The sequence below is a fragment of the Myxocyprinus asiaticus genome, chromosome 8, assembly GCF_019703515.2.
Source record: "Myxocyprinus asiaticus isolate MX2 ecotype Aquarium Trade chromosome 8, UBuf_Myxa_2, whole genome shotgun sequence".
In the NCBI taxonomy this organism is placed as follows: domain Eukaryota; kingdom Metazoa; phylum Chordata; class Actinopteri; order Cypriniformes; family Catostomidae; genus Myxocyprinus; species Myxocyprinus asiaticus.
Genome location: NC_059351.1, coordinates 5435401 through 5461426, shown reverse-complemented (window position 1 = coordinate 5461426; position 26026 = coordinate 5435401). Strand labels below are relative to the sequence as shown.

Here is a 26026-nt window from a genome sequence, read left to right as displayed (position 1 = left end):
CTTGCGAAACTGTTTCGCATTAAACAGAGCTGGAACTAACCTGTCCTGTTGGGGCTGAGGTTTCCCCTCCATTGCTGTGAGTAGAGTAGGTGCAAGCTCACACTGTTTGGACACCTCCAGCCTGGGATAGCCCATCTTAATGTAGATGATAGTGAAGTTCTGCAAGCCAAACACCACCCCCCCACCCAAAAGAACTCACTTTACATACAATAAAAAGTGAATGTGACACTTTGGCAGACACAAATTAATCAGCAATGTTTCTGGTGATATTAACGTGTATGTGCGTGCGTTCATACCGTGACAAAAGATGCAGCAGCAGGATCCTGATACTGAACCAATAGTGTCTCTACAGGCAGTTGTACCTTTGGTCGACTTTTTATCCTTTTGTTCAAGTGTACCAGCAATTCCATAACCTGTACAGGGCAACAGGCAGATCTTCTTTATTGTGCATACTTTAGGCGCTGTTCCACTTAATTAATATGTGTCTTTAACCTTCTTAAACTGTTCGGTCATTTTTGACCGATATGAACACAGAAAAGAAATTTGGACTTCATTAAAAAAATAAAAATAAAATAAAAAAAAGACACCTTTATTGTTTGCGGTCAAAATTGACCGACCATTGAAAATGAATGAGAAACTAAAAAAACAGAGCAAATTTTTTTATTTATAAAATACAATAATGAACTGGTGACACTAAAACAATTGTTTTGGATTTTGTTAAAAAAAAAAAAAAGAAAATCTATTAATCAGCCACAATGCAAAACACACACACACACACATACAAACATAAATAAATGGGTGATATTAAAAAAAGCTACTTTTTCTCAATAACTCTTAATAATAATAATGTTCATTGCGAACATTAATTATGATAACTACATTTTATAATGCTAAAGAAAGTATGTTAGTTTAAAAAAAAATAATACATGAGAAATGTCACGAAAATTGGAGAAAATTCTATGTTTTACACATTTTCTCCATGGACCACCCTTGCGTAACTTTAGGGAAAACCCTGGTTCTTCAATATAGACAATTTTCTTTTTCTCGAACACTTACTTTCTTGCGAACCCCTTGAACACTGGACAGTTTGAGGAGTACAGGGGGCAGGAATTTGGATATAATATCCTGCAACTGCTCATCTGTTTCAGCATGGCCCAAACGCATAAACACACGCTCCAATTGATCTAAGATGAGAGAAACAAAGGAAAAATGAAAGGAAAAGAGAGTTAAAGAAAGAAAGCATGCATATAAGTGATAGAGAGAAAGACAGTTCACCACAATGAAAAAGAAAGGACTTCTGGTGCCCTTAATTTCAAATGGATCTGAATGGGAAGATTTTCTCAAATGCTTACTGTATAACCATATTATTTACATGTTATTTCACAAACAACTGCAATGCATCTATTTCCCTAACATTGAGTATATTTCACCAGCTCTCTGTGCATATATCACTAATCAATTTGCAATTAAAATATCGCACAGGCTTGCAATGAACAACAGGCAATAATACACATTGTAAATACAGGAATATTGTAAATGAAGACTGGTTCGTTAGCCTGTGTGCTGAATAGCCTGATTGCTAACTAACGTCACGCATGTTATGTTTTATTTACTTATTTCAGACACTGTTAATGAATGACAGCAAGTGTTGGACCAGTATGCAGATAATTGCGTATTAATCTTAGGATGTTATGTTCTCTGTTTCAGACAAACCCAAGAGGAGTACTTTCATTTTGGAGCATTACTGAGCATTGGGCCTCTGTAGCACAAACTAGCCGGTTAGCTGCCAAAGTGAACTTCACTTTACACATTTCCATTTCCATAACTTCCGGTAAACATACAGCCAATACGGTGAAGTTAATCTTCATGTGAATGATCTATAATGAAGGGGATATCAATAACTTACTGAGCTCGTCCTGTGCAGCCATGTTTGAAGTGAAGTCACCACCAGCAACACAGCCACTCCTCTATCATACAGACAACAGCTCTCTCTCTCTCTCTCTCTCTCTCTCTCTCTCTCACTCACTCACACACTCACTCACTCACTCACACACACTCACTCACTCACTCACACACACACACACACACACACACACACTATCAATTCAATTTCAGTTTCAGTTTTAAAGTACTTTATTGGCATGATCGTGTTTACGTACAATATTACCAAAGCATTAATACACAAAACAGATAATGACAAGATATATAACAATATACACTATACAGTATAAAATAAAATAAGCATTTAACAAGACATTATGAACATAAAATAATAATAATAATAATAAATACTGTGACTGAAGTACATTAAGGCAGTGATTGGTTTCTGAGGGTGTGCAGCTCAAAAATGAATTTTGCTGCAACTGATGCATGATTGTCCTCCCCCAGTAACACCTGCATTTGATCTGTTTCAAATCTCTCTCTCTCTCTCTCTCTCTCTCTCTCTCTCTCTCTCTCTCTCTCTCTCTCTCTCTCTCTCACTATCTCTCTCTCTCACACACACAGGATTTTAACATTTTCAATGCATTTTGTCAACACTGAATGGCCATTATAATGTAACTGGTGAGTACTGACTTGTACTCTTAAAGTGATAGTAATTCTGTCATCACTTGCAAACGTTTATGATTTTCTTTCTACCGTAAAACTCAAAAGGAGATGTTAGGGAGAATGTATGGGGGGGTTGGAAATAGTGACAGTGCATGGTGACTGGAACTTACATTCCACCTAACATCTCCTTTTATATACCACAGAATAGCGAAAATCATACAGGTTTTAGGGTGAGTAATGACAGGAATGTCATTTTTGGGTGAACTGCCCTTCAACTAACTGTTAAAGTTGTTGTTAAAGGTATCTGCCAAGAACAACATCATAAATGTAAGTCAGCACATGATTGCATCACGTCTTGCTGAGAAACAAGTAACTGAAGCAGAGGACCATAATTAGGCTATATACTTTAAAAATCATTCCATCTCAGTAAAACTAGAGGTAAGAATTGTAACCTCCGTGAGATTTAGGTAAGTTGTTGTAAATGTTCAGATGTCATTTTAAGCTATTCCTCCACCGACATGCGTAAATACGGGTCCGGCGTTGCGTGCTAGTAAACGGCACCGCTGCTGAAAAAATCCTTGGGGAAACACTGCATATGTTCATTCTGCTGGAGACATGTTTGTGATGGAATGAACCATCTGCTTAAGCAGGTGCAATATAACAATTTTCCAGTGACAAATAATTTTTCTGTCTACACTAAAAGTGAAAATGCTGCTAATCAGAACATATTTGATGTTTGAACAAAGTGATCAAAGTACTGGTGGGATTTTTTTTTTTTTTTTTTTTTTTACCATGCATAAAATAACCCTGGCAGTGTTGAGGAAGCTACAAGCTACTCATAACTTTAAGTAGTTGAACTACAGTCAAGCTACTCTTTTAAAAAGATAGTTAGCCACACTACAAACTACTAACAAACAGAAGATAACTACATTAAAGCTATTCATAAAAGTAAATATTTTTAGAAATATAACAATTGGATGATATTATTTAAATCTGTAATCCAAAGTTCTGATTCCAGAATTCAATAATATCACCTGATAGTTACAGTGGCAAGAAAAAGTATGTGAACCCTTTGGAATTACCTGCATTTATGAATAAATTTGTCTTAATCTGGTTTGATCTTTATCTAGAAAACCACATTAACCTAAAAATTAACCATGGTTACAACTATCATGGTTACTACAATATTACTGTACAGTAGTAAAACCATAGTTAATTGAATCAAAACCATGGTTTGTGAGAAAAAAAAAAACTATAACTATGTTACTATAATATTTCTATAGTAAAACCCATGGTTTCTGCCAAATAACATGGATGCTACAGTCACTGTTACTTCAATATTACTGTAGAAAAACAATGGTTAACAGGGCTCAAGTGAATCAGTGAATCATTAATGGGAACTAGGCCGTTTACATGAACTGACTCACTAAAATGAATCAGAGTTCCTAGCGCTAAAAAGGGGATTGTTTATTTTAACAGGTTCAATTACATGAACTGTCCGAAAAAACAAAAGAAACAAAAAACAATTCACTTAAATGATTTGGGTTTTCCCAACGCTACATGAGAGAGAGGATGGTTTGATTACTCCCTCAGCTCCATTGCTACGTTCGCAATACAATGTGGCAAATGTAGTGTTTTGTGACACTACAGTGCTACTTGTTGGAAATATAGCTTGTTATTGGAAAAGTACTAGTAAAAAGTAATACACTATTGTGAAAATAGCTGAGCTACTGTCACACTACTGAAAATTAATTAAGTAAGTAGCAATGCTGCTTTTAGTTAACCACTCCCCAACACTGGTCCCTGACAGATAACACTGAATAATGTTTCCTGAGAAATCACACCTGTCTCTTTTACAACCCTAGGCTCTGAAACCGAAAAGAGTTAGGGGGTAATTAGCCAATGCTTTTATAGCCAATAAGAAACACTCTCTCAATCTTTTTGCACATTTGGGATTGCTGACATGTCTTTGGAGGGCAAGTCTCTGTGAAAAAATCACTTACAGCACCTTTAACATCTTGAGGCCCGAGTGTGACTGCTGTGGGCATTATCCATTTCCCTTTTTGAGTTGTAACTAGTAGCACTTAATAAACAAACCACAAAAAAAAAAAAAAAATCTAGAGCAAATAGTTTTCCTAAAAATGTATGTCCACATATGTGGACAGCGGGGCTAAGTTGTGAAATTTTAAATAATGGCAAGCTATAGAAATTCAGATATTTTTTTCATCAAATCATTTATTATGTTTCCAGGAGTTATTCATGTTTTTGATATGTTAAAGACATTTTCTATAAAGCTGAATAAATAATTCTGATTAAAAGTAATGGCCAGCATCATCCAATCACTGCCAATCATGTTAAAATAAAATTTTGCATTATAAAATTCAGAATCTATGTACTGATTATCATTGTCCCATGTCTGCCAAACATGTTGAGTGGTCCAAACATAATCTGCAACCTGAAACTGAGCTTTTGGTTGGATTTTAGGATTGAATGCACTTAGCATTCTGCATAGAAAGATATAGGATGCTCCCTTGCTCCCTTGTTAGTGAATTACTTAACCTCCAGTGTGCTATCTGTCTGCACTATCTGTCAGAACAGTTAGAAATGCACCTTATTTTCATCCTAACTCCATATAAAACCTCTGAAAGCAGAGACGTGGGGTTGTATTGTCACGTCTAGATGTGTTCATGTTCATGTTTTGTGTTTATGTCTTTTATTTTGAAAAGTAGTTCCATGTCATGTTATTTCCTGTTTCCCTGCCATGTCATGTGATTCTCTGTTTCCATGTCAAGTCATGTGATCATCCTGTTTCCCTCATGTTCTTTGTGTCTGTTTCCCATTGGTTCATAGTCTTGTTATTGGTACTATCATGTCATTGGTTTATGCTCATTGTCTTGTTATCTTGTTTAGAGTTCTATTTGTTCATTGGTTTATGTTTCCCATGTCCATGTATTTAAGTCTCATGTTTCCATTGTGTCTAGGTCAGGTATTGAATGTTGGTGTAACGTCGTGTCGTGTCGTGTCGTGTCGTGTCGTGTCGTGTCGTGTCGTGTCGTGTCGTGTCGTGTCGTGTCGTGTCGTGTCGTGTCGTGTCTAGTTCATGTTTCTGTTCATGGTTTTTGGTTTTCACATTTATGAATAAACTGCACTTGGGTCCTTCACATCATCATCTTCTTCGTCTACTTGTCATTGCCAGCACACGCTACATGCATGATGTTAATATGGAGGAGATAGGATTGATTGCTTGTCGCTTTGACACACTTGTTTATGTCATGGTGAAATCATGTTTTCTTGTTGTCTTTTGTAGGCAACAAAGGCTGTGGAATGTGGGTTATGTCCTCTAATTTACCTCAGTTCACTGGAAACTATATTACACATAACCGTATGTATGGGCTGGCCGTAATCTGCCAGAAGGACACAGAGTCTGGAGTGAGCCAAGAGGTCTACCGCCCTCTACAGGAGAGAGACAGAGGAGTGAGGCTTGCAGAGAGGGACAGAAAAGGGCCAGACAACTGGGGAAGGAGAACTGATGGTATGGGAAAGCGATATCGACAGCGAAGATGAGCGCTTTTCCTCTTGGCGGGCAATCACAGTTGCTCTGGTTGAAAACAACTTCATGAGCCACAATGGAGGTCAGTAACTTTAAAAGTACACTCAGTCGGGGGCCTGGGTAGCTCAGCGAGTAAAGACACTGACTACCACCCCTGGAGTCACGAGTTCGAATCCAGGGCATGCTGAGTGACTCCAGCCATGTCTCCTAAGCAACCAAATTGGCCCGGTCGTTAGGGAGAGTAGAGTCACATGGGGTAATCTCCTTGTGGTCGCTATAATGTGGTTCTCGCTCTCGGTGGGGCGCGTGATGAGTTGTACGTGGATGCCGCGGAGAATAGCGTGAAGCCTCCACATGCGCTATGTCTCCGTGGTATGCGTGATTGACGTCTCAGATGCGGAGGCAACTGAGATTCGTCCTCCGCCACCCGAATTGAGGTGAGTCACTACGCCACCACGAGGACTTAGAGCGCATTGAGAATTGGGCATTCCAAATTGGGGAGAAAAAGGGGAGGGAAAAAAAAAGAAAATACACAGTCATTTTTCACTCATTAAAAGGTTTTACATTAAAAAAGATAGATAAAGTAGACAAAATGTCATGTTGGCTTGACAAAGCCTTGTCTGAAAGTTGAAACATGTTTTGAAGGTTTGAAGTTTAAGTTTGAAGGTTTATGGTTATACATACATTACATTAAGACAGAGAGAGAGAGAGAGAGAGAGAGAGATCAACTTAAAGCAGCTTAACGATCTTGAGTGGGTTTGTTTATATTTGAATTTTTGATAGTTGGTGCTTGAATACACGAACATTCCGATGGCTTGTTTGAACATTCTGTCAGTGTAAGCCTATGGCCACGTACACACTGCAGCTAAATTCAGTTGTCAGTTCACTTTTTAGTGCTTAATCCTGTTCACGCAGTTCGGTAAAATACGGGAGTGACAACTAGTAGTTAATGAAGTGATCAATGGCGCGTGTGAGAGGTGTCGTTCTCCAGGTGTAAATCACACAAACAGGAATGTTTCTTCATTCATTCATATATTCCAGTCAGTATCTCACTGTAGTTTCTCTCATCAGCCCTGCTGTCTCGGAGTAACATGTCCATTTCAGTCCAGAGAGCATGCGCTGTTTAACATCAGCCGTTTAGACACGCATGAACAAAAAACAGCGATTCTGTCTATGGCAGCTAACTAAACATTGTCAGATGATAATACATCTGTGGTGGATAATCTTTGCTCCAAAACAGCGACAAAAAAATGGGTTAAACTAGTGGCATTCATGTTGCACAGGCGCAAGACGGTGCAGCGTTGCTATGGCTAAACTTGTCAATCATCGCAATTGCGGGAGTCAGTCCTGTATTCCGTACACACATGGAACAATAATTGAGGGGATTCACTCCCACATTTAAATGCAGTTGTCACTCCCGAAACTTTGTAGTGTGTACGTGGCCTATGGGCATTTTTTTTTTTTTTTTTTATCGTCCGCAAAACCAAATGTTTGATCAATTAGAAAAGATAGAGCATAAAAATTCAAAACAGTCTGAAGGTCTGTGCAATGGTTTATGTAGCTGTAGGAGAGGTTACTCTTTATAATTTTGGTTTGGCTTAGGGATTTTGGAAAAACCCTACACCTTGTCTGAAGAATCACAGGATGTTGGCTTTGTCAAGCCAACACAATAAATACTACTTCTGAAAAGTAAGTTAAAAATCATATACATTCAAATGAGATGAAGACTCCAGCTATATCAGTAGCTACTAAGCTAGTATTAATAGCTAATAAAAGCTGTTGTATTTTACATGGATCAATCACATCAAATCACTGTATTGTCACTACACCATATACTGTATATGAGTGTAACAGTGAGTAAAACCAAAGTCCCTTTCAAGGCAAGTCAGTCTGCTGTCGCCATCTTTGGAACACTCCTGGGCAACCATTTTCTAATTATACAAGCAGCATAAAAGTATAGCTCCTATCTACTTGAATGGTGAAAGACCGAATTTCTACAATGGCTTTGGTAACTGAAAACGTTTACTTTTGCATGATATTGTATCCACGCCACTTGTTGTCAGAATAAGTCCTAGAAAACTGCCATATCGGCTAGCATCACATAAACATTAATTACTCAGTGCACATTTAAATAACACATCTCTTTCAACTAATACATGCTCCAGACTCTGTGACATTACATCTCACACGACTTCTCTGTCTCCCACTCTTTGTCTCTCCAGCTGTTGGAATCTATGTGAAGAGCAGTGAGCCTTTGAATGTGGTGGCTTACATGGTGAACAATAACAGAGGAGCCGGTGTGTCTATCATTCAGAGCGCTCAGCTGACACGCTTTGTTGTCAGCTGTGTCCTCTGTAATGGCTGGATGGGCGTGGCCGTAGATAGAGAGTGCCGAGTAGAGCTGCGCAGCAATGGCATTTACGGCAACGGTTGTCGTGGCATTTGCTTCAGAGGCGATGGGTTGATTGTGGAAAATGATGTGGTTGGAAATAAAGCTGTTGGAATACGAGTGATGGACAGTGCAGATGTTAAAGTGGGTTTGCTGTAGCCTGTCTTTAACACGATTGAATAAGTAATCGGATACAATGTACTGTATGGTCTTTAGTCATGAAAAGGGTACTGCTATCAGCCTCTGACTTTGATTTTATTGTTTTCTACAGGTGTTGAGGAATCGAGTTCAGGCGTTGCGAGGTTATGGGATTTCTGTGAAACAGCGGGTCTGAGGCATTGTTCAGGAAAACCTGGTTTACCAGGGCCACCCGACGAATACTAAAGCCCCCATATGGACAAATCCGCAGAACCTGGAGTGTGTCGTACTTGACAATACCCTGCTCACACCGAGGCTAGAGACAATCACAGGTTACAGGCATGAAACATTTGTAATGCAATACACATGAAGTATTAGGCCTGTTTCACACGTCCTGCATATGCAGCATGTAAGCAAGCAGCAGCGTAACTGCAACAGCAGGCGAGCGTTGAACTTCTACACTGACAGCTCTTCTGCTGCTTAATAGAGCTGCGTTCTTTAAAGAAAGTGATTTCATCATTTGCTCACCCTCATGCCATCCCAGATGTGTATGACTTACTTTCTTCTGCTGAACACAAATGAAGATTTTTAGAAGAATATCTCAGCTCTGTAGGTCCGTACAATGTGAATGGTGACCAGTGGTTTAATCTATGTCTTCTAAAGCAATCCAATCTCTTTTGGGTGAGAACAGACCAAAATCAAACTCCTTTTTCGCTTCTTGCCATTTCAGTCTTTAGGCTCAATCATGACTTTAAGCTTGATTACACTACCTAGTGCTTGACACATGGCGTTAGGAAGTGTAATCGAGCTAAAAATCATGATCGGCAGGAGACTAATGATGTCATGATTTATAGTGAAGAGGGAGTTATGTTTTGGTCTATTCCCACCCATAATTGATTGGATTGTTTAAAAAAAACCTGGATTACCTTTATGCTGCCTTTATGTGCTTTTTGGAGCTTCTAAGTTTTGGTCACCATTCACTCCATTAACTTCCATTGTATGGATCTAAAGAGCTGAGATTTTCTTCTAAAAAATATATATATTTTGTGTTCTGCAGAAGAAAGTAAGTCATACACATCTGGGATTCCTTTAGGCATTTCCTTTCATAATTGCCATACATTATAAAATGGTTAACTTAATCGTCATGAAATCTAATTTATAGAAAGAGTGAGATCACATTTAGATCCAAAATGTTAATAACTGACACTGAACATAAACCCCAAAGTGTGGGCAACAAACTGCTTAAATTACCTGGATTCAGTCAGACTTAATAAACAAACATTGAGCAAGTAGTTAACTCCATCATTTTATGTTGCTTCATAAAAGCACATAGTGCAAAAGATTGTTGATAAACAGCTAATTTTCACCAAATTCAGTGTTCAACACACAGCAAAAATAGGCTCAGTGCAGAAACTGGACTTGTAATGCTTACACATGCCGTGTAAATACTGCAACCTGATATTATGGCTGCTGAATTGAACATGCGCTGCTTACGTGACTTACTGCTGATGCAATATGCATGAAACATGCCTTACAGTTCATTAAATATTTGGCGTAATATATATTTTTTCTCTCCATACTTTCCCTGTCATAGATCACAAAGCCTTTGGGCCCTGGAAAATCCACCTCCTCGTCCCCACAATATTAACCCCTCTAGCGTCACCCCCTCAACCCACACTGCTCACCTTGCCATCACCATGACAAACAGAATTACTGCTTCTGTAGAAAGTGGTTGCCATAACAACGGTAGCATCTTCTGCTCTATTCTATGAGGTACGGAGTTAGATGGCCTCATAGCTCAGTGACATCAGATAGACATTTGTAAAATTGATCCCTCAATGTGAGTCCTTAAAGGGATAGTTCACCCAAAAATTATGTAATCACTAACCCTTATGTTGTTCCAAACCAGTATGACCTTTTTTCTTCTGTGGAACACAAAAGGAGATGAACAGGCAGAATGTTAGCCTAAGTCACCATTCACTTTCATTGCATCTTTTTTTCCATTAAATGAAAGTGAATGGTGACTGTGGCTATTTAATATTATAAAGCAACTTAGCTCCTTTAACCAAAGGTCACGCTGGAGGTATACAGGTCTTGAAGGGTGGGCAGGGGGGCACCAATAATCCTCTCAGCAGTCCTGAACCAGTGGCTGAACCAAACCAGACAGTTATTGATGTACACAGGACAGATTCAATGATGGCTGAGTTGAACTGTGTCAGCAGCTCCTTTGGCAGGTTGAACTTCCTTAGCTGGTGAAGGAAGTACAACCTCTGCTGAGCCTTCTTCATAATGGAGTCTATGTGTGTGTCCCACTTCAGGTCCTGAGAGATGGTAGAGCCCAGGAACCTGAATGACTCCACTACTGCCAAAAGTTCCACTGTTTTGAGCATGTTAAGCTCAAGGTTGTTGTAACCAGACAGCCAGCTGATCAACCCCCTGTCTGTATGCAGACTCGTCACCGTCACGGATGACTGTGGTGTCAACTTCAGGAGCTTGACAGTGGAGTCTTTTGCAGTGCAGTCATTCGTGTACAGGGTGAAGAGCAGTGGAGAGAGAATATGAGGATGTGAATTTCCCCCAGTCTCACTAGCTACTGCCTATCTGTCAGAAAGCTGGTGATCCATCGACAGATTGGGGTGGGCATGGAGAGCTGGATCCGTTTGGTTGAGAGAAGATCAGGCATGATGGTATTGAAGGCTGAACTGAAATCCACAAATAGGATCCTTGCATAAGTCCCAGGTCTGTCGAGGTGTTGCAGGATATAATGCAGACCCATATTGACAGCATCATCCACAGACCTGTTTGCTCGGTAAGCAAACTGAAGGGGGTCCAGCGGGGGTCCAGTGATGTCCTTCAGGTAGGCCAAAACCAGTCTCTCAAACTGCTTCATGAATGCAGACATGAGAGCGACAAGTCTGTAGTCATTAAGTCCTGTGATTTGGGGTTTTTGGGGACTGGAATGATGGTGGAGCGTTTGAAGCAGCAGGGAACTTCACACTGCTCCAGTGATCTATTGAAGATATGTGTGAAGATAACCATTATACTACTACTGCTAGTAATAATAATGTCTGTAGTAACTGTATTATATTTAAGTAATATCTCACATCTGTGATGCTCTATTATGCAGGACTTTATTTGACAAAAATAATACAATTTCATGTTGAAAATTAATAGTAATACTTTCATTTGATTAAAGGTTTAATTTATTTATTTAAACACAATGTTGATGATAAAACTGAAATAAACTGCTGATATTGAGTTAAAAAAAAAAACAACAACAAAAAAAAACAGGTATAGGACTTTGTATTGGCCAGTACTAAAAGTATCGGTACTCGTACTCGTTCTCAAAAATAAATAAATAAATAAATAAATAAATAATGGAGCATTCTGAGATGATATTCTTCTAACCACAATTGTAGGTGTGTGGATAGCAGTGATGTTAAGGAAATTATGAAATTAGTAGGTCCTCATGGTGGCGCGGTTACTCACCTCAAGAGCCATTCCTAGGCCATTGCAATGGCTCTGGGACCGGCTGACTAACGTCTTACTTTCAGCCAATCATTTGCGAACGTCACGTAACGTAGTTAATATTCATGATCGAATTCTTCTTCAGATTGCCAATTCCGGAAGTCAAATGTAGAAATGTTTGGCAGCGCTTATTGTTTAAAACTAGATAATTTGGCTTTGTGTGTGATGACCAGGCAGTGTAATGGAGTCGGAACGCACATCGGCACATGGCGTGCGTATAAACACCTTGTTTACCTCGATGTTGTTTCCTATATGTAAATGGCAGTCAGGAAAGCTGATGTTAACAAGCTACTCCTGTTCAAATCAGTGTCCTTGACATGACAGGCTTGTGTTTTGTTGTGTAAAGGTTTAACTCAGATCTTAAGTATCACAATGCATAAATGCATTTAAGGTACAAAAGTGTGTTGTGTTTGTGGTAGCTAATTTGTGTGTTTATGTTTGTTTGGTGGCAGAATGTACAATATAGTCAGAGTTAAGCCTTCATGTAACAAAAAAGCTAATATTTTGACCCTCTTTCTAATGAGGCTTCTATAATTGTCACTAAATGTTTCTGGTAATGGCGCTATTCTCTAGGTCGTTCAGTAGTCATTTTGAGGCCCTAATACACGTTATGTTTTAGTACTTTGAAATGCATAGTTTCAAAGTAAATCTAAAGCCTGAAAAGTAGCCCTCGGGTAATTACTAAAGAGTGTGCATGCTATGACTGTGACGAGGCACAATCTAAACTGTGTTTGTTCTGTTTGTGTGTGTGTGTGTGTGCGCGCGCGCGCACAGAACACAAATGTAGGTTTTTCACAAAGCACTGACGATGACCCTCTCATTGATGGGCCATTCCTATCCGAAGATGCACTGGAGTCATCGATCAAGAAAGAGTTTGAGAAATTACCCACTAATTGGGCAGTGGGGATACTCACATTTTTACATGTGAGTATAAGAAACAGACTCTGCCATTACATACACTGGTTTTAAATGTTGCCTGACACAAAGGTTACAACATCCTTTTGGAGTTAGGAATAGTTGACCCCAAAATGAAATTTTTTTTAAAATTCTTATTCCCACCCATGTTTGCAGTACTAGACCCAAATGCTGTTTTTTTTTTTTTTTTTTTCTTTTTTTTTTCTCCATTCATCCAAAAAAGAGCCATAAAAGTAGTCCTTGTGACTTATACACTAGTTTATGTGAGGCACAGACTGAAATTAAATTGTTATTCACTGAAAATCTTCCCCTCCGCTTAAGCTTTATGAATTTTGTATTAAAAAGAGCTGAGAAAATATTCTTCAAATTTTCTACTTTGGCGATCCACTGAAAAATAACAGCATGCGAGTTTGAAACAACATGAAGGTAAATAGTGACAGAATTATCAATTTTAGGGGAACTATTCCTTTAACAAGGTTTGCTAAGAAGTCAGCTTACTGTGACGTAGTCCTGTTCTAGGAGGTGGAAAGTCATATATACAAGCAGTTAATTTTGCACCAACTGTCCACCCCTTTATTTTGATGGATAAGCTTCATATTGAATATTTTGCCAACTCACCCAAGCCACATGCTGAATAAATGAGCTCTGTGTGATAATTGTGTTGAATTGTTATCCACAGAAATAATAGCATGCTACAAATACGTACAATTTCAACTAGATTGCACACACACACAACATGAGCATTATATTCACTGTGTGCTTTTTGTGTTTTTCTGTTTCTTGACTGCAGATGGTGTATGTGGTGTTGTGTATTGTAATCACAGTTTTTTGCTGGGTATCTGATGAGCACACTGCTCAGTGCAATGCTGCATTGCAGGGGATCGACTCCAAGACTGTGGTGTTGCTGGGAAAAGTCGCACTGTGGGTGCTGGTCTTTATATATGATAGATTTGTCCAGCATCACCATAGCGCTGTGAGACGGAGAGGTTACCTGGACTTCTACAGGATGACCAGAGGAATAAAAAACCTTCCCTTGCTCGTTCACTCTGCAGGTGAAAAGTTGTTTCACACCATAATAATGCCATAGTCCCTCGTTTTTCATTCTTACCACATATACAAACAATTTCAATAGCTGCAAAGATGTTGTTCTTCAACTTGAAAACTGGATCTTGATTAATAACTTAATGCAAGTTGAAGTACTCTCTTTAAAGGGATAGTTCACCCAAATATTCTCTCATTATTTACTCACCTTCATGCCATTCCAGATGTGTATGACTTTCTTCTGCTGAACACAAATTAAGATTTTTTAGAACATTTCAGCTCTGTAGGGGCATACAATACAAGTGAATAGGTGCCAACATTCTGACACTCCAAATACCATAAAGGCAGCTTAAAAGTAATCCATATGACTCCAGTGGTTAAATCCATATCTTCAGAGGTGATATAATGGGTATAGGTGAGAAACAGATCAATATTTAAGTCCATTTTTGCTAGAAATACTTCTTCCTGCCCAGTTGGGGATGTATGCATGAAGAATGCGAATCACCAAAAATGCAAGAAGAAGAATGTGAAGGTTAAAGTGGAGATTGACTGAGCACGGAAGAGAATTTATATAAAAAATGTTGATTGTTTTCTCACCCACGCCTATCATATCACTTTTGAAGACATTAATTTAACAACTGGAGTCATATGGATTAGTTTTTTGCTGACTTCTGTGATTTTTGGAGCTTAAAACTTTTGGCACCCATTCACTTGCATTGTATGGACCAAAAGAGCTGAGAAATTCTTCTAAAAAAAATCTTCATTTATGTTCTGCTGAAGAAAGAAACTCATACACATCTGGGATGGCATAAGGGTGAGTAAGTGATGAGAGAATTTTTCATTTGAGTGAAATATACCTTCAAATCACATGCAAATACCAGTGTAATATTTGACAAATGACCACTAGATGGCAGCACATACGCTATTAAAAAAATTGTGCTCAAATCATCATTGAAAAAATTGCAACCCTAGCTAATGGTCATTTGGTGAACTGATAGAGGTTTTTTCAATTACCAATATTGACATCTAGAGAGCAGGACAGTTGATGGGTAATATAATGTTGATATATGGATAATACAATGCAATGATGAATGAATGAGCTTTATTGCCAAGTTTGCTTACACACACAAGGAATTTGTCATGGTGACAGAAGTTTCCAGTGCAAATGCAACCATATATACATACATACAAACATACATTTAAACATGTATACTGTACATATAGTGACATAAAAATAAAAAAAATAAGATATAACAGATGAATAAAAGAGAAATATACAATAGATCAATAATGTTGTTAGAATATTTTATATACAGATATACAGTTATGTGCAGGTGATGTAATGTATTGAAGAAGATGTAGGATATGTTAAAGAATATAAATGAAATATGGATATAAGTAGGAACGGATGGATTGAATATTGGACATGGCAAAAGGAAAGTATTTGGGGCAGTTTTAACTGTTCATGAGGTGGATGGCCTGAGAGAAAAAACTGTTCCTGTGCCTGGCTGTTCTGGTGCTCAGTGCTCTGTAGCGCCGGCCAGAGGTCAACAGTTCGAAAAGGAATTGTGCTGGGTGATTGGGGTCGAGTGATTTTACCAGCCTATTTCGTCACTCTGAATGTGTACAGTTCAAGCAAGGTGGGTAGGGGAGCACCAATAACCCTTTCAGCAGTCCAAACTATAATTTGAAGTCTTCTGATGTCTGACTTGGTAGCTGAACCAAACCAGACAGTTGTAGAAGTTTAGAGGACAGACTCAGTGACTGCTAAATAGAACTGTATCAGCAGTGCCTGTGGCAGGTTGAACTTCCTCAGCTGGTGGAGGAAGTACAACCTCTGCTGGGCGTTTTTCAAAATTGAGTCTATGTGGGTCTCCCACTTCAGGTCCTGTGAGATGGTAGTGCCCAGGAACCTGAATGACTCCACTGCTGCCACAGTGCTGTTCAGAATGGTGAGCGGGGGTAATGTTGGGGTGTTCACTGTCCACTGTCATCTCCACTGTTTTAAGCGTGATCAGCTCTAGGTAGTTTTGACTGCACCAGGCAGCCAGCTGTTCAACTTCCCTTCTGTATGCAGACTCATAGTCATCCTGGATGAGTCTGATGACAGTAGTGTCATCTGCAAACTTCAGGAGCTTAACAGAGAGGTCATTGGCAGTGCAGTCATTTGTGTACAGGGAGAAGAGTAGTGGGGAGAGTACACATCCCTGGGGGGGCACCAGTGCTGATTGTACATCTGCTGCCTGTCGGTAGGAAAGCTGGTGATCCACTGACAGATAGAGGCAGGAACAGAGAGCTAGGTTAATTTAGTCCATAGGAGAGCGGGGTTGATGGTGTTAAAAGCCGAAATGAAGTCAACAAATAGTATCCTTGCATAAGTCCCTAATCTGTCTAGATGATGAAGTATGTAATGCAGTCCCATATTGACTGCATCTACAGACCTGTTTGCTCGATAGGCAAACTGCAGGGGATCCAGGAAGGGTTCAGTGATGTCCTTCAGGTGGGCCAACACCAGTCTCTCAAATGACTTCTTGACCACATGTCAGCGTGAAGGGTCTGTAGTCATTAAGTCCTTTGATCTTGTGTTTCTTTGTGACAAGGATGATTGTGGAGCATTTGAAGCAGCAGGGAACTTCATACTGCTCCAGTGATCTGTTGAAGGTCTGTGTGAAGAAGGGGGCCAGCTGGTAAGCACAGGATTTTAGACAAGTGGGTGAAACACCATCGGGCCCCTGTGATTTTCTTGTCTTTTGTTTATGGTAGACCCGGCGCACATCCTCTTCATTGATCTTAATTGCAGGTAAATTAGCAGGAGAGTGAAGAGGGGGGTTGCAGGAGGTGTAAATGTTTGTGTGCTGTGAAGGTCAGAGCAGGTGTGGGGTGTGAGACTGGGCTTTTCAAATCTACAGTTAAACACATTTAGGTCATCAGCCAATTGTTGATTCCCTACAGTGTTGGGGAATGGTGTCTTGTAGTTGGTAGTCTTTCAGGCCTCTCCACACTGATGCAGGGTCGTTAGCTGAACATTATGGCAAACGAGAAGCAATTACAGACCCAAAAAAGGCTAAAATGAAGTAAACGCTTATTTTACACAATATTTACTCAAATGTACTAAAAAGAAACTGTCTATCATCTATTGACAAGGCTGTCTGGAGATTGGAACTGACACAAATGGGATTTAAAACTTAACATTGTTAACAGGCCAAGCACACCGTTATTGGCCAATGTCAATAATATCAAAATGGCCAAATGTAGTCCGATTAATATCGGTCTACATGGATATCTCATAAGCTGAATCTGTCTCTCTCACACACAGGTAATGCAGCGATCCTGACTGTGATTGCTCCATCCTCTCTGCTGGATGCAAAGGTAAAGAATCTTTCTGTATATCTCCTGCTGGCCATCATCTGTCTGGAGCTACTGCTGTCTGTTATATGCCTGCTGAGATACTCAGGTACGCACACACATAGATCGTATGCTTCATTCTGAATCATACCTCTAAAAGAAGCAAAATACATAAACACTCAACATCTTATCTTTTTTTCTGCTCTCTCATACGCACACAAAATACACTTCAATATTGTGAAGTATGATTAAGGGTTAATGTAAAATCAGCCGGTCATTATCACAAAATAAACCCGGACAGGCTTATCACAGGTGCAAAGCGGAGGCATCTTGTACCACCCTAAAGGAGTTTATTTTGCAATAATGATCGGTTGACTGTACATTATCCCATTTATTACATGGCAACTTGCCAAATAAACAAATAAATGGACATGAAATATTGATTTGGGTTTAAATGATTTGATTAAGGAAGAACAAAGAGACCAAGGAGTGCTCTAAGAGACATGGCACTGTATAAGCAAATGGTTGTCAAGGATAATGGTCAGATATACAGTTTAGCGATTATTATAAAAAAATATTTTATTCCAGAGAGCCACGTAATAGTTCAGAAAACTAAACTAATAAAAATAGAAGGGTATTTTTGCTTTTATTTTACAAAGGAGTGTACATGCGCACACACACACCTCCCCCAGCAGCTAACTCGCATGCATTACAATGCCCAAGCTCCTATCTTCTCCCCCTTCAGAAACACATCAGGCAGCTGCTGTCCCTTCTCACTGTCTCTCTGTGCTTTATTTTATGCCTTTTTGTGCTCTCTATGATAAAATAAGCAATTCTCTGCACTCCTGAGGCCATTGATGGAGAACAGAGAGAATATTTGAGAGAATGTCAAAGAGAGAGGAAGAATGTGGGGAAGAGGCTTGTTATGGACCCAGGGCTCATCTTTGTCAAAGGCAACCTGAGGCCACTCCACCCTAATACACCATGGCATTGTCTTTACTGTTGACACACACACACACACTTACACACATTCTCGTATCAGTGCCTGAATTCCACAGATGATTAGTGAAGTGAAGCTTGACCATTTTTATCTATAGAGACACACCCTCACTCGGTCACTTCATTCTCAATGAGCCCTATCAGCTGATATCACCAAGTCTCATATATCACTCTCTATGAAGTATTCATGGGGCAAGGGTAACATTTTAGATGCCTTTTTTGGGTTTGTTTTTGGGCATTTCTTAAAGTCTACAGTATATAGCCTAGATATTATCCATGCATGAAGATAAATATTTAGGAAATGCATCGATAACTCTTTCCTGTTTCATGTGTGTCAGGTTGATGCCCAAAACAAATAAAGCTAGATTTCCTCGACAAACCCTTTTGATTTTACCGCACACCTCCAAATCCTCATTTATATTGCTAACGAGTTATCTCTATCCATTTACCTGCCATTTATCTCCCCCTATCCATATATCCATCTTTCTGGCCCTCTTCCTTAAGGAAGGTGCAGTTAGGTCAGAGTCTTTGAAGTCTCCTCTGTGATGTTGTATCTCTGCTTCTTTCTCTTCATTTGAACATGAATGCAGCATTCTGTATGGGCCGTATGCCCCCTCTGCACTTCAAAGGAAGTTTAGGGCCCTTCAAAGGGGGCGAGGGAGGGGATTGGGACCTGTATTGTTTTACCATGATGCACGGAGAAGATGTACATGGCCCCTGTCCTGTCTAAATGTGCTGCCCCAGAGTGGAGATGAAGAGAATGGAATTAGGTGTAGAGTTGGAATGTGGAGTTGCATGGATGCTATAACCGGTATATAAGAGTGGAGTGGAGAAATTTGTCTGTAAACAGGGAACGTAATGAATTTAAGGTCATTTTTAAGTTAGAAATTGACCATTATGCATAAACAATTTTTAGTGATTGTTTTATTTCTGCTTTTAGACACAGTAATGACTAAATTGTTCATCACTAACCTCTGGAGGTAAATAGCCAGCTTCATGAGATTAAAGGAATGTTCCAGGTTCAATACAGGTTAAGCTCAATCGACAGCATTTGTGGCATATTGTTGATTACAACAAAAATTAATTTAGACTCATTCCTCCTTTTCTTTAAAAAAAGCCACATACAGTGAGCCATTTACAATAAAGGTGAATGTGGCCAATTTGTTGAGGGTTTAAATGCAGAAATGTGAAGTTTAAAATTTTATAAAAGCACAGTAATTCTTCTGTTAAAGTATTATTTGAACTGTAATGTTTAAATCATAATTTTTACAGTGGTTTTAGGGTCTGTTGACATTACATTGTCATGGTAACGAAGTTGTAAAATTGGATATAACTTTACACAAATGGATAGTGAGAGATTTTATCACACTAAAATCATGTTTGCACACATATTGTTTGTCTTGTGTCTTTACTTTTAAAAAAGTGAGTATTTTAACATTCAGAAATTGGCCCCCATTCACTTCCATTGTAAGTGCCTCACTGTTACCCAGATTTTTTCTTTTTCTTTTTTTTTTTTTTTTTTAAAGAAAAGGAGAGGCAAGTCAAAATACATTTTTGTGGTAATTAACATTATGCCACAAATACTGTCGATTGAGCTTAACTTGTATTGAACCCGGAATATTCCTTTAATATTGTACAAAGTCAACAAAGAATTAATTTAAACTGCATTATTGGCAGTATGAACTTGTACAAGGCTCTTCACTTAAGAAATATCAGGTAAATTTTGTTCCAAAAGTCTTTAGTAATCTAAGACTTTGCACAGTTTGTCTTTCACTATGCGAGTTCATCTTTGTTTTGACTTTATTGGTAAGCCTGATAACCGGGAAAAGTGTAAATATAGGTATATTGATCAAACTGATAAATTTACATTAGCTATTTTTAATTGAGAATGACATGGCATTCAATGTCAAGAGTTCTTACGAGAAATATTATATAGCACAAAAGCGATACAATCTTTTTATGGTTTTAACTTCTGTGTTGCAGCGTGTTAGGCTGCAGATGTCATGAATTATTGAATATTGACACAATGTGGTAGGTTAGTTAGTTGTGTGTGTGCATGCATGTGAATGTAATTTAGGTTTGGGTTATTGTAATGGTGTTTATTTTTATGGTGTCTTTTGTGGAGGGAAGCACTACTGTTTAACAGATATATGAGGAATGTGACACGTATATTAGAAAGCCTGTCACTCTCTTTAAAAACATTCTTTAAAAACTATTCTTTGTGTGGTGACAGAACTGTCAAATAACCCTTAATAACCCTCAAACATTACATGCCTCAACACATACACTCTATTTTATCTCAAATAACTGCTTAAGCTTCATTCTCTCAGTTCAATTGGTTGTATAGATGACACTTCTATGGCACTTCAGAGTGAGAGAAAAGGTGTACATTATCTCTAAAGAGGGAATCCCTGACCTCCTTCCTACTCAACTCAATGGCCTGTTGGCCCCCATTTCCTGCAGGCGATTGAAGAAAGAGCGGTTTTATCTGATTGGTGTGTTTGTGATGGGTTGGGCAGGTGTGGGTCAGGGACAACGCTGGGAATTTAGTATTTTTGTTAATGTTTTAGGTGATTAAGGTGTAATTAGAATGTATTCAGACACCCTGAGAGATCTTGATATTTTTCTTCTACTTTGATTTCTAGAGCATTTTTAGATGTTAAAAAGAAACCCTCATGCTTTTAGCACTCTTGATAGCACAACCTATAATGTTTCTTATGTTTAAAGACCTATAGTTGAATTAATATTGCTTTCTTTTTGAATGTTTCAGCGTATGTAGCTGGACAATAGTATTGTTAGCAGGCTGTAACCAACATAGACATTTAGATTAGTGGTCGATCAATAAGGATATTTAAAAGACTGACTCTTAAACTTGAATATTTGCTTAAATCGATGCATTTTGAAGTTTTATTTAGAACTTAAATTCTTGGCTGCATGCTGTGATTATTGTTACAAACACAATTTGTGCAGGTTGCTTTGGTGAGAAAGCCTGTGACAGGAAGCCTTTATCATGGTCTTAAATGCACACTACCGCCAGTGCCTCTCGAAAGGCTAGGGCATACTTGTTTGTCTGTGTGCCGTTCCGTCTCGTGAGTGGTCGAGCGCTTTTCCTTTCGAGTATGTACTTTTTTTCAGCAAGGCCATACAAACGCAGTCGACAGTTGCACACTATGACAGCTTTGTGATACTTTATAGTCTGTGCGTACTGATGATGAAGACATGCGGCATGCAGAAAACCAAAGTATTCTTTGGACATAAAACTTACAGATTTACCGTAGTGTCCTGCTAATAAATGCATTCCTCTGTTTAAAATTAAAATAATAATTCATGTTCAAGTTAAACTCATTTGAACCATTTGTGGCATAATGTTAATTACCACAAAAAATTATTTTGACTCTGTGGCGAGCAGGGCGGGGCCGAGTGGCGTCTGGGCAGAGCGAGGCTGGGAAGATAAGTGGTGAATGAGGTCCACCTGTGTGCCACAACAGTCTCATGTTTCAGTGAGGGGCGGTGGGAGTATTTAAGGAGAGGAGACAGCAGCAGACAGAGAGAGAGAGAGAGACACATGAAGCTGTGTGTGTGTGTTCGGCATGTTTGCGGAGAAGCAGCACATGAAGTTGTTTTATGTTTGGCTTAAGAAATAAATGTCTACGTGTTTGTCAAGCCGGTCCCAGCTTCCTCCTCGCCCTTCGTGTGAATCCGTTACATTGGTGCTGAAACCCGGGAAAGAGGAAGGATGCACTGTCATGGAGTCCTCCCCGCTGCCTTCTGCCAGGAGGAGGAGGAGCCGCTGCCGTTCCGGCAGGAAGCGGAGGAGCTGCTGCCGTCCGCCATGGGTCAGTGCAGCTTAGGACCAGTCGACGTGTCTGGAACCGGCGAGCCCATCTCTCTCTCTCTCTCTCTCTCTCTCTCTCTCTCTCTCTCTCTCTCTCTCTCTCTCTCTCTCTCTCTCTCTCTCTCTCTCTCTCTCTCTCTCTCTCTCTCTCTCTCTCTCTCTCTCTCTCTCTCTCTCTCTCTCTCTCTCTCTCTCTCTCTCTCTCTCTCTCTAATTCCCCAGCCTGAGTTTGGCGATGGGGGTATGTGGCGAGCATGGTGGGGCCGAGCGGCATCTGGGCAGAGCCAGGCCGGGAAGATAAGTGGTGAATGAGTTCCGCCTGTGTGCCACACCGGTCTTGCATTTGAAAACAGTCATGATTTTTGCAGTTTCATCTGGTGATGCTAGTGGTGTGAAAATTACACACTTCACCTGTACGTATTTAAAACTTAAACATGCGCTGAAAATGCTTTGGCAAAGTATTCACGTCTGCTTAGATTATTCTTCTGGCTATTGAAGTTTAACTTGCCCGCTACATTTTCTGTCTGCCCTCCTTTTAAATTCATTAAGTTTACATGCACAGTTATAGTCAAACCCTAACGGGTTTTTGTGTAGTTGAGCTATAGTTTTCATTTGTCTGTCCAAGTATACATGACGCAATGCGTAATCGAAAGTTTGAAGGAAGGACCTCAAAATCAGTCTGAACTGATCTGAGTTGGACTTAAGTGTTCACATGACATTTTAAAAAGAGGAATTATTTTTTAAATTGAACTTTTAAAGTGCATTTAAACATACTGATTGTGAACTGGAATCTCTCGTTCAGATTGTAATTTTAGCTACTGATTGAGTCTGCTTGAACTTGCTGATCAGTTGCACTGGAAAGAGTGAAAGCTAGCTGGTTGAAAGACACTTTAAGGGTGTAAGAGTAGTGACATGTGAAGCCACACCGTTGCCCTGCGTTTCACGCATCTCCTTGCACGAATATCTGGAATGAACACAACTCTTGGTAACACACACATTGAACTGTGTGTCTTCACACATCTAGCTCACGTTAAAGGATGTCTTGCACCATCAGACACACTCCACAGCTATCAACATTTCTGTCTGGCTCATTTCTGCTTATTTAATATGATAAATACTCTCACCGAGCACTTTATTAGGAACACTGTGGTCCTATAAAGTGCCTAATGTGGTCTTCTGCAGGTGTAGCCCATCAGCCTCAAGGTTCGACATGTTGTGCATTCTGAGATGCTATTCTGCTCACTACAATTATACTGAGGGGTCATCTGAGTTACCGTAGCCTTTCTGTCAGCTTGAACCAGTCTGGCCATTCTCCGTTGACCTCTCATCAACAAGGTGTTTCCGTCCGCAGAACTGCCGCTCACTGGATGTTTTTTTTTGTTTTTGGCACCATTCTGAGTAAACTAGAGACTGTTGTGCGTGAAAATCACAGGAGATCAGCGGTTACAGAAATACTCAAACCAGCCCATCTGGCACCAACAATCATGCCACTGAGATCACATTTGTTCCCCATTATCAGCGTAACAATTTGAGTGAAATACATACATGAATTTGAATGTACTTATGTATTAGAAGTACAAGTATGTCCCCCTTGCATTCACCTGAGCTGGCACGGACTCCACAAATTTGTGCAAATCCTGATAATCCATGTTATCCCTGCATAATTTATAAAAACATTCCAACGAGCATCTTGTGTGCTTCAATGGAAGCAAGGAAACCTGACATTTGATAGTGACCTAGAAATAGTACCAAATATGTCTTCATTTTACATAACTTTTCTTTGTTTTAAATTTTAGTTTATTTCCATGTTTAAATAGAAAAATCATTGGACCCCACTGTTCAGTCTTATTACAAGGTTGGAAAAGGCAATGATTGAAAAAAAACTCTTTGTATTCCCTGCGTTACAGTGCATGTGGTGAAGTTCAATAGCAAGAAGCCACATCCTGATATAAATGAAGAAGAGCGATCTCACGGCTGCTCCACTGATGTGCACGCTGAGACAGGCTTCAGGTAACACACCCACACAGGGACTTCTTAAAACGTACCAAAACAAGCACCAGAGAGAACTACATTTCTCTCACACTTGACTTTTCATAAACACTAACTACTGTTAAAAGAAGAACGCTGCAATCCAAGGAGAAAGTCAATGTATTTATGTTAAGCGCATTCCTAGAAGTTGTCTGTATATGTCTGTTGTTAAGGTAATGCACTTTTTGCTTAGATTCTTGGCTCCTCCCTTTTTATGTAGCCACTGTCTCAGGACATTAAACAATGTTAAGCATTTTCCTTCTAAAGTAATACAATAGGACTAACAACATAGAAGATTAAATTTTGTCCTTCCTGTTTTGATTATGGGATTACTCTTTTGGCTATAGACATTGTTGACCACAAAGCTTTGAGAGGAAAATCTGCATTCCAAGGTTGTTGCTTTGGTACGGTATGCAATGTTAAGCTGTTCTTATAGTGGATTTCAATAGGGAAGAAAGAGCTTATCGTAAAAATAAGGTTTTATTTACTATCCGTGAATGTGAACAAATTTAGATGCATACTCACCTGTTGTGAATCCAGCGGAAATTTTGTGTTAGACCTTCACTGTGCACATACTTAAGTTGTGCACACAACTTTTATGCATTTATTAGTGAATGAGACCCATTGTTATTTCTCCTTGTATTATGGTGAAATGTAGTCCTCCCTGCCTATTGTAGTAGTACATTAAGGCACAATTTAGAAAGTACCCCCAACACACGTGACGTAATTGTCAATTTGTATATGTAAATGATCACAATTGAAACTTTTTTTTAATACAATGCAGCAGTCTTTTGCTGACTGGTGTTTTCATAGGCACACAGACACATTCACATTTCAAGACCATGTGCTGTGGACAGTTGAAACGGGTGCAAATGTGTTGTGTGGTTTATTTCACAGGGATGGCTCCAGTCTGGAGGAACTGGTAGAAAAGCAGGCAGACCTGATTGATTATCTCAAACAGCACAACAGTCATCTAAGCAAGAGAATCCTCAGCCTGACCGGCCAGCAGATCAGAGACTGACACCCACACACAGCAAGAGAGAGAGTGACTCAGAGTCAGAACTGTTAGTGGAAATGATGGGCTCTGAAGTGATGCGTGCATGCGAGTATGTGTGCGCGTCTATCTTGACTGGAATCGGCAGCCGCGGCTGACTGATCAGAAGGCTTTTGGTGGGAAACGATCCTTGGTAACCTCTCTAATGATGCTCTCATGTTTCCATGACAACAAGTCTGACTAGACAATGGGCGGAATTAGGAAGTCAAAAACTTCTCCTGCAGAAATGTTCACCAAACATGCTCATTATGAGTTTTGGGGTATTAAGATCTTATCAAATCAAAATCTTTAGCATCTTACTGATCTGTCTGTATGTGTTTGTAATATTGTGTATGTCATATGGTTTCTTTAAAAAGTAATTTATACCTCAGCTTTGTGGTTCAGTGCTGCTTTTGTGTGTAAAGATTGTGTTGAAAGGATATTTCAGGTGACATATTTGGATTAAGTCATTCTCAAAATTATTTGGGACATACTGACCTTTTTAGTCCTGATGCTTCAAGTAAAAATCTTTTGTACTACTATATTTTTATGTACAATAATGTGAATAAAATGATTTGTCTTTTTGAAATACGATTTCAATAAATTTTGAAAGTAGGTGTGCTCTTGACAGATATTGAGTTATATCATTTTGATTGTTAAACATGAACCAAATAATCA

At 39.3% G+C, this 26026-nt stretch overlaps 2 protein-coding genes across 2 annotated transcripts in view; one reads left to right on the top strand and one right to left on the bottom strand.

Annotated features, from left to right (window-relative positions):
• The window catches only part of LOC127445007 (proteasome adapter and scaffold protein ECM29-like), a 32838-nt gene extending 30855 nt beyond the window's left edge, over window positions 1-1983 (bottom strand). Inside the window, exons 1-4 of the mRNA XM_051704716.1 lie at window positions 1907-1983; window positions 1057-1184; window positions 297-413; window positions 41-159 (exon numbers count right to left, since the gene is read on the bottom strand). Of these exons, the coding sequence (XP_051560676.1) occupies window positions 41-159; window positions 297-413; window positions 1057-1184; window positions 1907-1928 (386 nt within the window). The 5' untranslated portion in view covers window positions 1929-1983. The remainder of the gene's footprint in view (window positions 1-40; window positions 160-296; window positions 414-1056; window positions 1185-1906) is intronic.
• A 10218-nt stretch (window positions 1984-12201) lies between these two features.
• On the top strand, window positions 12202-26026 carry LOC127445397 (transmembrane protein 192-like). The gene is made up of 6 exons (XM_051705445.1): window positions 12202-12363; window positions 12927-13076; window positions 13858-14119; window positions 17425-17562; window positions 24195-24297; window positions 25213-26026. Exons 1-6 carry the CDS (start codon window positions 12334-12336, stop codon window positions 25334-25336), a joined length of 807 nt encoding a protein of 268 aa, XP_051561405.1. The 5' UTR covers window positions 12202-12333; the 3' UTR covers window positions 25337-26026.